This window comes from Rasamsonia byssochlamydoides (assembly GCF_041956645.1).
Source record: "Rasamsonia byssochlamydoides strain NRRL 3658 unplaced genomic scaffold VTN77scaffold_12, whole genome shotgun sequence".
Classification (NCBI taxonomy): Eukaryota; Fungi; Ascomycota; class Eurotiomycetes; order Eurotiales; family Trichocomaceae; genus Rasamsonia; species Rasamsonia byssochlamydoides.
In genome coordinates this window covers 231,933-245,969 of record NW_027192395.1, presented here as the reverse complement: position 1 = coordinate 245,969, position 14,037 = coordinate 231,933, and the positions used below count along the sequence as shown (strand labels likewise).

The window sequence follows — 14,037 nt, the reverse complement described above, 5'->3', positions numbered from 1 at the left end:
CTCCGGTTGGCCGGGGTGGCCGCCATGAAGAGATCAGCGTCCCCCGCGCCGCCAGTCTCTCCGCCTCCGCTGAAACGGAAGGTCGAGTCAACGACTACGAGTGAGTTTCTCTCAGACGCCAGATTTGGTTGGAATCTCTCTGATCTATCCCTGCAGGGCAAGCTGTCGCTTCGTTCTTCACCCCGGCCTCACAGAAGAAGCCCGAGAAAGTCACCTGGCGGATTGTTAACAACAGCCTAGTGGTGGGGAAATACTCGCCAGATAATCAGCAGTCGCAAGGTGGCAGGAAACGAAAAGTGGCCGCTTTCGACCTCGTACGCTTTGTTCCTGGGAATGAGAAATGTCACCGAGAACCCGGCTGACTAGGCATCCCAGGACTCTACTCTCATATCAACTGCCTCTGGCAACACGTTCGCAAGGGATGCCCGAGATTGGAAGTGGTGGCATAACAAAGTCCCGGAGCGGATCAGACAGCTAAACGCTGAAGGGTGTGTTGTCTCCTGGGCCGTCACCTCATGGACATCTGGCTCCAGGCTAATACCTACTCTAGCTATCAGGTCGTCGTTCTCTCGAATCAGAAGAGGGTCAGCCTCCAAAATGGACTCAAGGGTGGACGGAGCGAGTCCAAGAGTCTGTCAAATTTCAAGCAGAAGGCTCTGGCCGTGATGCGACAATTAGACGTGCCTATGAGCATCTACGCTGCGACGCAATACGATGAATACAGGAAACCACGGATGGGCATGTGGAACGAGTTCCTGGACGATTACGACCTTGATATAGAAGAAGGGGTCGACTTGCAAGGATCCTTTTTTGTCGGAGACGCCGCTGGACGGCCTGGAGATCATTCATGTGTAGATCGGTGAGTCGTGATGCGGGATGATGTCAAATGATCGGGTCATTCTGACCTGAGCTAGTGATTTTGCCGCGAATGTTGGTATTGCGTTCAAGACCCCGGAGGAGTTCTTCCTTGATGCCAAACCGGAGCAAGTGATCCGAGACTTCGACCCAGCGTCATACATCGACGTTGAGCCTGGTACTGCTGGTAAGTCCAATACATCGGTTATTATGTGCACATGCTGTCGCATGAGTTGTTTCACAGCTTGTTTGACTTCTGCCATGTGCCTGTCACATGCATCACGTACAATTTCCCGCTGACACGTGCTTCTCAGTACCACCCACATTCTCAAAACGACATCCTCTCGAGCTGGTCATTTTCTGTGGCAGCCCTGGGGCAGGCAAGTCGACATTTTATTGGAAGCACCTGAAACCACTGGGTTACGAGCGCGTGAACCAGGATATCCTAAAGACGGTATGCACGTGTTCCCCGCCTCAATTCGTCTGCGGCAGCTTGTAGAGGATTGGGAACTTCGTTCCATGAACTGGCTCATCACGCTGACCAATCAATTCCTGTAGCGTCAAAAGTGTATCAAAGTCGCAAAGGGGCATCTGGCCGAGGGAACCTCAGTTGCAGTCGGTAAGTGGATTTCCCCGTCCTGCGTTGGGAGACTAGACTGATGAACGTTTTCCCTCTCAGACAACACGAATCCCGACCCTGAGACCCGAGCAGACTGGATTGAGGTCGCGAAGGAGCTCAAGGTTCCAATTCGATGCGTGTACTTCACCGCGCCGCCCGCACTGTGTCGACACAACAATGCCGTCCGAGCTGCAAACCCTAGTCTGGTCAGTAGCCATCATTATTCTAAGAACAGACTCAACCCCCCTGAGGGCATCGGTCACTGACATCCATCTCCATCAACAGAACCCAGAATCCCGCACCATCCTCCCACCCATGGCCTTTGCAGACTTTGCTCGCCGCTTCCGCGAGCCCCAGCTTTCGGAGGGGTTTGAGGACATCATCCGCGTCGACTTCCGGTTTGACGGTGACGAGGCTGCGAAGAAGGTCTGGTCACAGTTCTGGGTCTGAAACCGTCCGATAATTAATTAATAAAAACCTCTTCGACTTTTCGAATTTCGAATTTTTCCTCTGGGAAAAAGGGAGAAAGCCGTGCGGCATTTTCTTCTCTTGATTGTTTGTTTTACTGATTCCCGTTCCATACCATCTGTCTTTATATCTATCTATCTATCTATCTATAGCTGACGACTGGATTCATGTCAGTGGGAATTTGTCTCAGAGACAATGTTGCGTCTGGGTTATATGATGGTCTTCAATGAATGATTATCCCTCCCCCTCTTTCTTTGCTTACTAGGGGATGAAGACAGAAAGAAGGCAATAAATGTACGATGCGCAATGCTAACTACTTACTTGCTTGCTTTCCGGAAAGAAAGGGATGTTTTTTTTTAATCTCTATGGGATGGTGTCGAGACCCATGTTTTGTTTCAAGAGGTTATTTATTCATCATGGACACTTGATGAGGAGAGAGAATAGAATTAACACAAAGAAAGCCTTCAGCTTTCAGCTCATGGTCATGTTCATTCATGTACCTAATAATACGCAGGTGTATCTTTCCCCCCCTTCTTTCTTGATTTCTTGCTTTCTTCCTTCTTTCCTCCGAACAAGAACACAAGACCTTTTTTTTTTGTGCCAGCTCTCCCTCCCGCTAGAGTAGATACATAATCAACAGTGAGAAAAAAAAAACAAGTCTATAAACAGATAGATAGGTAGGTAGTCAGATACAGGACCTCAGTTGTGGGAGAGAAAGAATTCTAGGTCAGATGCGGGCGGCTGTTCTCACTCAGGGTATTATTTGAAATAAACAGGGAAAATATTACAGAACAGAAGAGGGGAAGAGAAAACCAGGACCATCTATCTCATCTCCTCTTCTTCCACCACATCACTCTTGTCAGACTAGGCCAGGAAGGAGGCCTGTTCATGAGTAAATGAGTGAGTAATTGAGTGGCAACGACTTGAGCGGCCGCGTAACTAATAGAAAGTCCGCGTGCCGGTGGAAAGAAGTCGTCGAGACCGCTGGAAGACTAGATCATCACCAGATGATAGGGAGGGGGAAAAAAAATAAATTGAACTCTCTTCATTAACGAGCGTGGGTATAAGGAACGTAATTTCATCCATCAAGGGAACGTCATATTTCATACATAGGTCATGACGGTCATTATCAGAGAATATGCTATGCAGTTAAAAAAAATACAAGAAATTAGCGGCATCAAGCCTGCATGCATGCACAGTTCAAAACCAGTGGTCACAATGTTGTACAGTACAGTACATCGGTAAACACTCGATCGGGACACCGATCGGACTGAATCAAGCCCGGGTCGCGTCGACTCTGGATTGATGGGACCTGGGGGCGAGAAGGTCCTGGATGAATTTGAAGAAGGATCGTTTCTTGTCGGACTTGGTCCTAGACGGGGAATACATCGCTGGTGCGACGGACATCGGTCCGACAATCTCCTCATCACCCAGCTCGGGAAACTTGTCCTTGTCATGGAGACGTGGGACCTTGACGGCGTCGCTGGGTTGGGCATTCGACGTCGTCAAACCCAGCGCTGCCGCTTTGGACACCCCGATCTTGGCGATCATCGATTCGTAATTCCGCTTCCATTCACTGTCGATCGACCGCCACTTCTCTTCGGTGAGCTGGTAGATCTTGGAGGTAACTCCGTAGTGCTCGCCAGTGCGAACTAGGTGTTTTGCATAGTTGCAGCGCGCCAGATCCCAGTCGGTCCGGAATTGTCGAAACGAGTCAACATCACAAGTCTCGACGACGTATGGTTCTGGTTGGATGGTGAAGTTTGCATGTCCCAGCTTATGCGCCCATTCATCACCTGGGTCCGTGAGGACAACCGGTGGCCCGTCACCTGATACCGTCCGCACGGTGTTCGCTCGTGGCCGGTTCATGGAAGCCATCGATGGTTTGGTAGATAAAGGTGGTGAGGGATGTATGCTCACGCATGCACTAGTAGAGGTAGCAGCAAGATTGAATTCGTCGGTGACATCTGCGACTGATGGAGACTGTAATGGCGACTGAACGGGCGAGTTTGTTCCAATCGATGAATGTCCCGATAATAAAGGTGGGAGCAAAGGCGTACTGGCCTGGGGCAAATCGTACACGCTTTGACGATTTGCCTTTTCGATGTCTATTGGAAGCACACTGGAATTGCTCGTTCGTGGCCCGTAGGAGGTTCTCGCTGGAGATTGCGAAATCGAGGTAACTCTGGAAATCGGATTATTTATTGTTGAAGACGCCGAATTGGCGCGCGATCGGAGATCGTCCCCCAGCGTCTCCTCCACATACGCCCCATCACAGGAGGCGTGTTTGGATCGCCACCTGGCCGACATGGTCGAGATGCGCGTGCCGATTCGCGATAGCCCTCTCGATCTTGAAGATATTCTTGAAGATAAACTCTCCGACCGCCGTCTCTTTGTTGGCGACTGGGGAATACTATATAAGGGCTTGTCCGTGAGATCATATCCGTCGGAATCGAGAGTTGACGAATAGGCCTCATCAGGGTAGGTCTCGGGGGGATAATATTGTTCAAAGTGTTCTAGGTCATCGAAAATTAGTCATAGATGCCACCTGGGAAGATGATACCCGGCACTTACGAAAGTAGTCACTCTCGATCTCATCATTGCTCACGCGCTCGACGGGCTCCTCCTTCACCTCTCGGAGTTGCTTTCTAAGCAACCCGGAGCCTTCCATGGAGATCCCCATACCCGACGAGGACCTCAGAGATGAAACGGAGCTCGAGAATCTGCTATGACCTCTGGAAGAGAAGAGAGATACCACGGGAGATACTGGGGTAGAACCGGCGGAAACCGATGAGTATGATGACGCTTGATAAGCGTGAGAGGATTCCTGGCTCGTCTCTGCGCTGTTGCACGCTTTTGCTTCGAACAATTGGGAGAGTTTCAACATGGTGTGCAAAATGAGGCGCGTGCGAGCGGCGGGGGATAGAAGGGTTTTGTCTAGACTGAATTGGTCATAGACATCCTCGACCTATCACTTGGCCTTCAATGGAAATGCGCTCAATAGGAGCGGTGAATCGACGGAGATAGCTGAAAGGAATGCGGTGTGCAGTCAGAATAGTGGTGGTTCAATGGAGAGGATTAGTCTCGTCAAGAGTCGCGTTGAAGAGAAACGAGCCACATGCAACAGATGGAGGATCCGGGTAGGGCGCAGGAAGAACCACGTTGGGCTGCAAGCTGCAACTGCGACAGCCAGAAAAACAAAGGCGCGTGTGCTATCCAGCGCCTAGTCTGAAGCAAGCTCTGCAAGCTTCTTTTTAGCACCGAGTATTGCTGGAAGAGCTGCAAGCACAGTCACGAGCCTAAATTTGGACAACACGAAGCGTTCAACCCAGCGTTCATCGATGGGTTTCAAACGACTGAACAAAGACCAAGGTTGATCAGTGACGCAGGGCAGCGAACGAGTAAATGAATCATGTTGTGGCAAGGACTGGAGGGCGATGGCAGCAGAGGCGTTGCCTCTTTTGGAGCACGAACGCTTCCCCCGCAGCAGCGCGAGTGCGACGTGGGAGGCGGTTTACAGCTCAGCACTGTCGACGCTACCTGCCAACAGATGCCACCTGAAACCGCTAAAAAGCCGCCCAGTTCCAAGGTAACGCAGACCTCAGTTGCTCTTCTTGGATCTGATGTAATTCCTGCCTTCAACCGGTGTCAGAGAAACACACACAGAGCAGCGTTGGTTCAGCGCGAGATGTTTTTACTTTTCGGGCCTCTGCCGGCGCGCGTTTGACGGACGCTGGTCCCGCGGTCCATGTGCTTCCAGACGCCGAGAGAAGCTCCAGAACCAGTTTTTTTGATTTTTTTTCCTTTTTTTCTTTGCTTTTCCGCGGTACAGGGCCCAGCCACCACCTTCCTGGCCAATGATGCTGGCTGGCGTGCTGGGTGGAGCTGGTGCCAGAAGAAAGGCGACGCCGCCCGACGGGATCCGACAAAGGCCTCTCTAGTAGACTCCTACAATCGGACCTAGACCTGACTAATTCAGATTCCTCACACTGTCTATCGATTATTGATGCAATCGATCGATCATCTTAGTAGGAGAGCATAAATAGTTATATCACATTATTCGCATATGCCCACCATCGCCCACCATCCCTTGGGTGGGCTATACCATGATCCATCCCTGCGATAACGGAGGAGGGAAGATGGGTTGTCCAGTCTTGATGGGAATCGCTTTCGGTTACCTAATGACCTCTGGTTCTTCAGAGAGCCTGGTGGGAATCCTCCCCTCCATCACGACTCTCTACTCCATATTATTTATCCTGATGACTTCTGCAGACTCGAGCAAAATCCCTGGTAGTCAGACATACCCATGCAAACTCTCCATGGTTGGACCAGTCTCATCGTCTCGTTCTTGTTTCCCCACCAAACTCCTCCCCATCGGCTAAGGCCCACGAGTTCTCGGCACATCTTGCTCTCATTGCGGAATTCAAGGAACAACCTCAGCAGACGGAGTACTTTGTAGATACGCGAAATCGCTGTCACAGCGTCGCGGTGACTGACTGATACAATTGCAATTCGATCTCACTTTTTCCTCACGGTGACTCACTTAGAGCCTGAGAGTGATTGGGCGCCGAGGCAAGGTCCGTTAGCGGCGGCCAGCTGGCGCCTCCTGCAAGGGCAGACTATTCTGTTCCTCCCGCCACCACTCAGAGCAATTCCTGCGGTGAAATGGCAGAAATACGCCGCGGAAGAGGTTCCGACTCGCTCAGGCATCTCGTGATGGGCTGCTGGCCGCCATGATGCTGGCAACTCTGCTGGCGAATTTTCAGCCACGCTGCAGGCTGCTGCCTTGAAGACATGTACGGACCAGGTACCTAATAGTACTTGCCAATGACCTCATCGTTCTCTTGATTGTTCTCTTGGCTTTGGTCATAGTAGTACTTAGCAGCTCATTGTATTGACGAAGTACGCCGTATAGAGGTGTACGGACGTACTCAGAGGTATATACGAGTCCCTCGGTAGTGTAGTGCGGAGTACGCTGCGTCATATGTGATTTCTACCGATCGCAAAGACATATCCAGTCAACGCAGAGATCCCCTACGATACCTCAAACACTTTTTCTTTTCTTTCTTCTCGTCCTTTTTTTCTGGCGTGATATTCCGTGATCTATACAATGGCAATACAGAGTATTCCAAATTATTAAGAGCATGTTGTCCGTGCACCGAGTCGGTCGCTCAGAGGATGCCTGGATGACTGACGTATTTCTTGGCAGGAATCGATGCCACGTGTTTTGCCCTTATACCCTGTACGGATTAGGTAAATCCCAAACCAGCGCCAGTAGACTGCATCACGGCCAGTAACAAGACACCTTGACGCGTGACATGATATTATGATAGGACTTATGACCGATCAAATGACTTCATAGGCTGTGCGGTGTAAGATTTTGGCATTATTATCATCAGTCCAGTCAGACTCAGCGTACACCTCGGAGCATCGAGTACAGATTTCTCTGCGACTTTATTGGTTGTTCTCACTCATCGCCCCCACTAATCGCTGCAGGACTACATTATTCAGCATATCTACTCCGTACCTCATGAAAGATGAAGATAGATAGGAATGGAGAGAGAAAAATTTTGTATTCACCCCTCCTTCCAAATCTCCCTGACTCATTCTCAATCTGGTACATACGATTGAAAGCGGGGTCACGCGACACGGCAGAAGTAATCCCTACCCACCTACTCTATAAGGCAGGCAGGGTCGAACTTCCGGTGGACCTCACCACGGGCACTTTCCATTTTAAAAGAAAAAAAAAGTTTACCGTTTACCTAAAGGATGGATGTCAGTAGTTCCACTGTTCCACAAGACACCGACGTCAAGGCTCAGGCGGAACCCTGTATCCACTCCTTCGGGACCATCCATCTGACTCTGCCGTCAACTCTGGAAAGTTTCGAATTCTCTTTCGATCAGTGGACAGTAAGAAGTCGCGCAAGTGGCGCAACAGCCGCGGTTCCAACCCGCGCACACGGCTCGCTTAACAACGTTTTTTGCAACTTGAGCCGAGTCAACCGACACATGGGCAGTCAGATTCTTGTTCCTGCATACCGCTGTTTCCGTCTCGTTCCATGGTTTGGGGAAATAATCCCAGGTTTCAAAGTGCTTCGCTTCCATCTGCACACACGCGCGCGCACGCACACACAAACTCCGAGAAAAATACCTCATCTTGATTATCGAGATCATGTTATTGATTCGGTCTCCGCGGATGGAGGTCTGAAACAATGATACCCAGGTAGATTTGGCTAAGTCTACCCCATAAGGTTCATCACGAACTACCTTATCAGGTAAGAGATGTACTGATCCATTATTGACTGCCATGGGAACTCGAGTTCGTTCTCCCGGATGTATTTCGGTTAATTATTGCCAGCTCGTGAGGGTTTTTGAGATGGCCATCTGGACAGTGTTCTAGACAATCGCTTGCTCTCTACTTTCTCTCTATGGCACAACCACTTTAAATACTCCATGGGATCCATGATAACGATCATGGAGTAATTTTATTATACATTGCAGGGATCGATGTAGTTCTCTGGTATCTGACATTCTGCATCCAAATCTTATACATATGCCCATTACCTATCTCCAGTATAGCCAACCAAGCAGCTAATAATCTTTATCCATAGCAGCATCTTCATTCAGCAACTGAATGTAAAGCGGCACAGCGTCCAACGCAGACGATCCTTATTGGCCAAAAAATCAAAACATATAAAAAGAAGAATTTACATACAACAGCTGGGATTCGCTGGTGGTCACCCACCCAACTACTAACCAGCCGGCGTGTGGCTTAAGTACGGCTGAGCGGACGGGAAGCCCTGTTTTCCACACCCTATGGTCGTATGTATTAGCCTTCAGGAAGAAAAGTAATTATATTGTGATGAATTGGTTTAATATAGAGTCTATGTAGTAAGGAAGGAAGGACAAGTATGTTAGGAACTGGCTGACCTATACCTACATACCTACCTAGATAGCCAACCTTGCTATCCAACTAGATAACCTAGCTACAGAGGGAATTATCCTACTTTTGACCTGGTTGTGTTGTGTTTGTAGATCTCTGGGTTTGTTAGTTAGTACGTAGTAGTAGCACCTGGAAGGAAGGGCGTAGAAACCAGAGTCAAAACAAGGGAGGGGAAAAGAAGGCAAGGGGAGTAGACGCCCTTTCTTAACAAGCATGTGTTAATCATTTTCTACTCTACTGTATGTACATTTTATCCCATCCTGGTGAGTGAGTGAGTTATGGCAAGTCAATGTCAATGTCGATGTCGATGTATATCAGCCTCACTTCAACTGGAACGAACAGTGGTACACAAATTTCAAAAAACAACCCTCATTAACTACTCCATACTTCCTATCAATATTGTTATTACTGTCGTTGTTGTTGGCCCTAATCAATCTCACTTGCATAATGGTAGTTTATTCACGACTGACTGTTGATGACTACTGCTGAGAATTACCTGAAGTCAGTTTCATTCAATCAATCAATCAATCAATCAATCAATCAATCTGCACCCTACCTTAACAGGTAATATTGAAGACTGTAAAATCTCAGAGAAAAGAGGTCTTTTTTTTTCTCTTTTTAGTTGTCTGCGCTGAGGTAATATCTCCTGCATGTCATATTATGTTATGTCATCTCACCCTCATGTCAGATAAGTAAGCAGAAGAAAGAAGAATGATGGATGCTCTTGCTGACACATACATACATACATACACACATGCACGCATGACCTCATGCAGGGAGGGGAGAGGGATATTTCACGTGGATCTGCACTGCAATAATACTGCAATATAAATAATCCCCAAGACAAGATAAGTATCATCTATCATTACCTAATCTATCACTTTCCCTTTTTTTTTTTTTGAAAGAACACAACAGTTCATTAAGAATAGGCTTTTAGCGTATGTATGTACATTACGTCTAACGGTGACGTTACTGTATCTAACGTATGTACTTCTCTATTGCACATGGACCTCAATAATTATTAGGAATTTTATCATCAGAGGTTGTCGTCCTCGACTTCGTTGGAAACTAAAAAGTGACCGAGGAGAGAAGAGGCCGAGAAGAGCTGAACTGAACTGAACTGAATAGGAGGTCGGACCTATGTATGTAGAGCGGACATCCATACCTGGGTAGATATCTTTTTCTCTGTTGTCTTCAAGGATTCGACAATCACCTTTTCGCTTTAGACTTCGAAGGAAGCAATAAGTAGAAGTTGATTGAAGGAATCAACCCTGTTTGCCCAGTGTTCTTTTCTTTTCTTTCCTGTCTAGGAAATAATATGAGTACCTGGTTGGATGGATGACGATTGTATAATGCAGCATCGAGCAAACTGCTGTAGTCGCTAGAGCAAGTACACCTTGTCATCATATTATGCTGTTTTCTTTCTTTCTTTCTTTCTTTCTTTCTTTTTATTTCGTCTTAGCTGGTTCCGCTGAGATTGTTCCAGAATAAGCAAATGGTGAATAAGCGAACCTGATATCATTACATCCATGGTTTAATATCATCATCATCCTCAGACGCCTTGCCACCTTTGCAGTATAAAATGAGTACATTAGTAATCCTCTTTCACTCGTCCGGAACCAAACAGACAAGGCATTGAATATGTCGTTTGGCGCAGGGTGGTAGCCAGATCTAATAATTTCACTAATCATGTCCATCAAGTTGAAAACACGAAAGCTCCAAACCAAAGCGAAAATCTCCCGTCAAGTCAACTTCTGCTTGATGAAGAATGAACGGAGATGAGACAGCTGCCAGGCACAGGTGACGGAGAGGACTGCAATTTGGATCAGAGTCCAACGGACAACACGGGAGTTGGTGGCCTCAGACTGGTCACGGAACTCGGCTTCTCGTTCCTAAAGAGACGTAAGAGGCTCAGTCAGTCCATAACCCATTCCAATCCAATCTCAGATAGGAAAGTATAGAAGGATAGAAGCATACACGTTGGAACACCTGCTCACGGCGAATGTCTTGCAAGCGGCTATTCAGATCCTTGACTCTCTGCACAATATCGGCCATCTTGCCCTGGTCCTCGCTCTCAATCTTGCTGGTCGCGCCGATAGCAATGTCCAGCGTCAGCTTCACTCTCGGTCCACCCGAAAGCCAGCCTCCGGACTGGATATCCGGGGTGAAACAGATCTTGTGCTGGCCAGAGTCGGCGGCCGTGAAGGTGAAACGGCCAGACTGTGGGGAACGCTGCGAAACAACACGGTGGTGGACGTCAAAGACTTCGTCGACGGTGATAAGCATATTCAAGGACGAGTCGGCGATGTAGGAATTTGTTTGTTGGTTGAAGACCTCTGCTTTGTAGTGCCCTGTAAAGTACGGAGTGATTAGGATCCAAAGCCGACCAAACGAGATGTCGCAAGGAACGGTGAAGAGAGGTTAGATGAAGAGGGGAAAAAGTAATAACATACCAACTACAAGAGTGTCCTTGGGCAACTCCTCAAAGAAACACTTTTGTTCTCGCCCTTCGATATACAGATGGAGGGCGCGTGCCTGGGCCGACAGGACTGCGAGGATAGCAAAAACCGTCAGCAGCCATGACGGACTCGACCTCGAGGGAGCCATGACTGTGTATTCTGACAGAGAGAACAGCTATCTGTTGAAATACAGAATTCAACAAGATATCCTGTTCTGCTTCGTAGTGAAGGTCGCGTGAAGTGACTTGCGGAGCAGGAGCTTAGGGGTTCCGGTTAAGTCAAGCTGGCCGCAACAACGAACTTCCCGCTTGGTTGGACTTGAAGGCTTGGCGCGAGCGGCGCTCTTTCACGCCGCATTCTGATCCTTCCAACCATCTGGAAACCATCAACTCACCACCACTTCTCAGCTCGTCTCCATCAAAAAAGGAACGGTGACTCGAATTTACGGCGGCTGGAGTCGCGAGGTTCATATTCGGTTTGAGTCTTATTGTCAACCCTACCGTCGCGGTCGCGACTCGCCAGTCGCCACCATGGCCGCCGCCGATGTCCGTGACATGCTGGACTTGCCCGCCGATGGGCAGCCTCGACCTCACAAAAAGCAAAAAGTAGTCGAAAAGAGGCCAGGTGAGTGTATTTTAGACTTTTTTTTTGAAACTTCTGCTGACAGCCGATCAGAGGGTATCACACGTGAACTGTACGCGTTACTCGGAGAAAGAGCGCCTCCGATCGCGATCACCGAGAACAAATACAAAGGACGGCCAAAATGGACGAGCAAAGCAAGAGTTCGTCCATGGTATGTTGAAACCATCCCAACTATTCATAACTGACGATATTAACACTTCTACCAGGCGAATGACGCCGTTCACGAATCCTGCGCGGACAGATGGCCTCGTCCTTCGCCATTGGCAGCGACAATCGGACACGGTGAATAAACCTCCTCCGCCGCCAGATGATACAGCTATGGATGTCGATGAAAGACCAGAAGGTGAAGCGCCGAAGGTCCCCGAGCAAGAGTACCCTTTCGCCAAATACAACATCAAGCCGCAGTTCCCGAAGAGATACACCGACGAAGAATACAACCGACATCTAAAAAGTGATGATTGGACGCGGGAGGAAACAGACTATCTCATGGATCTGGTCGAAGAATATGACTTGAGATGGGTTGTGATAGCCGATCGTTATGATTATCAACCACGACAATCCGATAGTAGTGAAGCAGACAACACGGCGCTTGTGCCGGCAAAGCGATACAGAACGATGGAGCAACTGAAGGCCCGTTACTATACGGTGGCGGCGAATATGCTCGCACTGGAACATCCTCCGTCAGAAATGTCTGAAGCTGAATTCGAACTGCACGAGAAGATGATGAAGTACGACCCGGAACGCGAGAGGGCTCGTAAAGAGTTAGCTGCCTTGCAGCTCAATCGCACTGCAGACGAAGTGCGCGAGGAAGGCATCCTTCTTGAGGAACTCAAGCGCATTGTCGCCAACGAGCAGAGTTTCATTACTGAACGCAAAGAGCTCTATGCAAGACTCGAAGTACCCATCAGTGTGGGCAACACGACCATGTATCAGTCTAGCCAGGGCCTGTCGCAGCTTCTTCAGACTCTCCTTCAAGCAGATAAGAGTAAGAAGCGACGCACGATACTTGGGACTGAGAACGCTGCCGCTAGTCCAGCAGGCCAGACTCCCACTCAGACCGCAGCGGGCGGTGCTCGTGACAGCCGAGCCGAGACGCCTTCGGGTCCTGCTCCTACAACATCTACCAAGAAGGCGGCTGCTGCTGCCGCCGCAGCTAGCACTGCCGCCCAGCAAGCCGTCAAGACGTTGACGCCAGCTGAAGAAGCCAAATACGGTGTCCAGCACCATGACCGTCTCACGCCAGGCGTTCAATTCCGGAACGACAGAGCGCAGAAACTCACGCAAGCGAAATCGAACATTCAAACACAGAAGCTGGCAGCCGCTCTTGCGGAGCTTGAAGTTCCCCTGCGCTTAGTCATGCCGACGGAGCGTGTGTGCAAGGAGTTTGAGAAACTGATACACTCGGTGAATCTGCTGCTCGATGCGAGAAAGGTTGCTGAAAAGGTGGAAAGCGAGATTCGAGTTCTCGAAGCCGCCCGGGAGGAGAGGCTGCGCAGAGAAAGAGAAGCAGCACAGGCCAAGGAGAAAGATCGGACGGAAATAAAGGTGGAATCAGAAGACCAGCAGCAGCCCTCTGCTTCGACCGGCGGAGCCGAAGGGGATCACTCTAAGCCTTCTGACAATGCTGCTGCCACCAAATCTACATCTGATGAGAAACAACCTGACACTGCTGGCGATTCCGCTGAAGACGCTCCAGGCGAAGAAGTTGATGTCGAGCCGGAGGATGAAGCTGCTGCTGCTGCTGCTGCTGCTGCTGCTGCTGCTGAGGACAAAGACAAGGACGGATCGTCATCTCACAAGCGCTCAGCAAGCGTCCTCAGCGCCGTCAGCGATAAGAGCGCCAAGAGACAGCGGAAGTAGACTTCGCTTGTATTGTCTGTCAGTGTCGGTATAGATACCCTGTTTAGTTAGTTAGGTAGATAGCTAGCTGGCTCCCTCTCTCGTGAAAGAGTAATGAAGACATAAATTCAAGAGGGAATTATTTCACCAAGTCGTCCGTATTAATATTCTTCTTCTGGATAGTTGTCACTGATTAGGTATGATTGTGGAAC

At 49.1% G+C, this 14,037-nt stretch overlaps 4 protein-coding genes across 4 annotated transcripts; 2 read left to right on the top strand and 2 right to left on the bottom strand.

The window, feature by feature from the left end:
• Positions 1-24: 24 nt before the first annotated feature.
• On the top strand, positions 25-1,924 carry VTN77DRAFT_1218 (uncharacterized protein; the record flags this gene model as incomplete). The annotated part of the gene is made up of 9 exons (XM_069416925.1): positions 25-100; positions 157-314; positions 376-488; positions 551-859; positions 915-1,042; positions 1,170-1,309; positions 1,414-1,474; positions 1,535-1,680; positions 1,760-1,924. 9 exons carry the CDS (start codon positions 25-27, stop codon positions 1,922-1,924), a joined length of 1,296 nt encoding a protein of 431 aa, XP_069280172.1.
• Positions 1,925-3,217: 1,293 nt separating this feature from the next.
• Positions 3,218-4,829, bottom strand: VTN77DRAFT_1217 (uncharacterized protein; the record flags this gene model as incomplete). The annotated part of the gene is made up of 2 exons (XM_069416924.1): positions 3,218-4,458; positions 4,517-4,829. The coding sequence occupies 2 exons, from the start codon at positions 4,827-4,829 to the stop codon at positions 3,218-3,220; spliced, it is 1,554 nt and encodes a 517-aa protein (XP_069280171.1).
• A 5,798-nt stretch (positions 4,830-10,627) lies between these two features.
• On the bottom strand, positions 10,628-11,492 carry VTN77DRAFT_1216 (uncharacterized protein; the record flags this gene model as incomplete). The annotated part of the gene is made up of 3 exons (XM_069416923.1): positions 10,628-10,777; positions 10,863-11,236; positions 11,339-11,492. 3 exons carry the CDS (start codon positions 11,490-11,492, stop codon positions 10,628-10,630), a joined length of 678 nt encoding a protein of 225 aa, XP_069280170.1.
• A 382-nt stretch (positions 11,493-11,874) lies between these two features.
• Positions 11,875-13,846, top strand: VTN77DRAFT_1215 (uncharacterized protein; the record flags this gene model as incomplete). The annotated part of the gene is made up of 3 exons (XM_069416922.1): positions 11,875-11,968; positions 12,020-12,137; positions 12,193-13,846. The coding sequence occupies 3 exons, from the start codon at positions 11,875-11,877 to the stop codon at positions 13,844-13,846; spliced, it is 1,866 nt and encodes a 621-aa protein (XP_069280169.1).
• Positions 13,847-14,037: the final 191 nt, after the last annotated feature.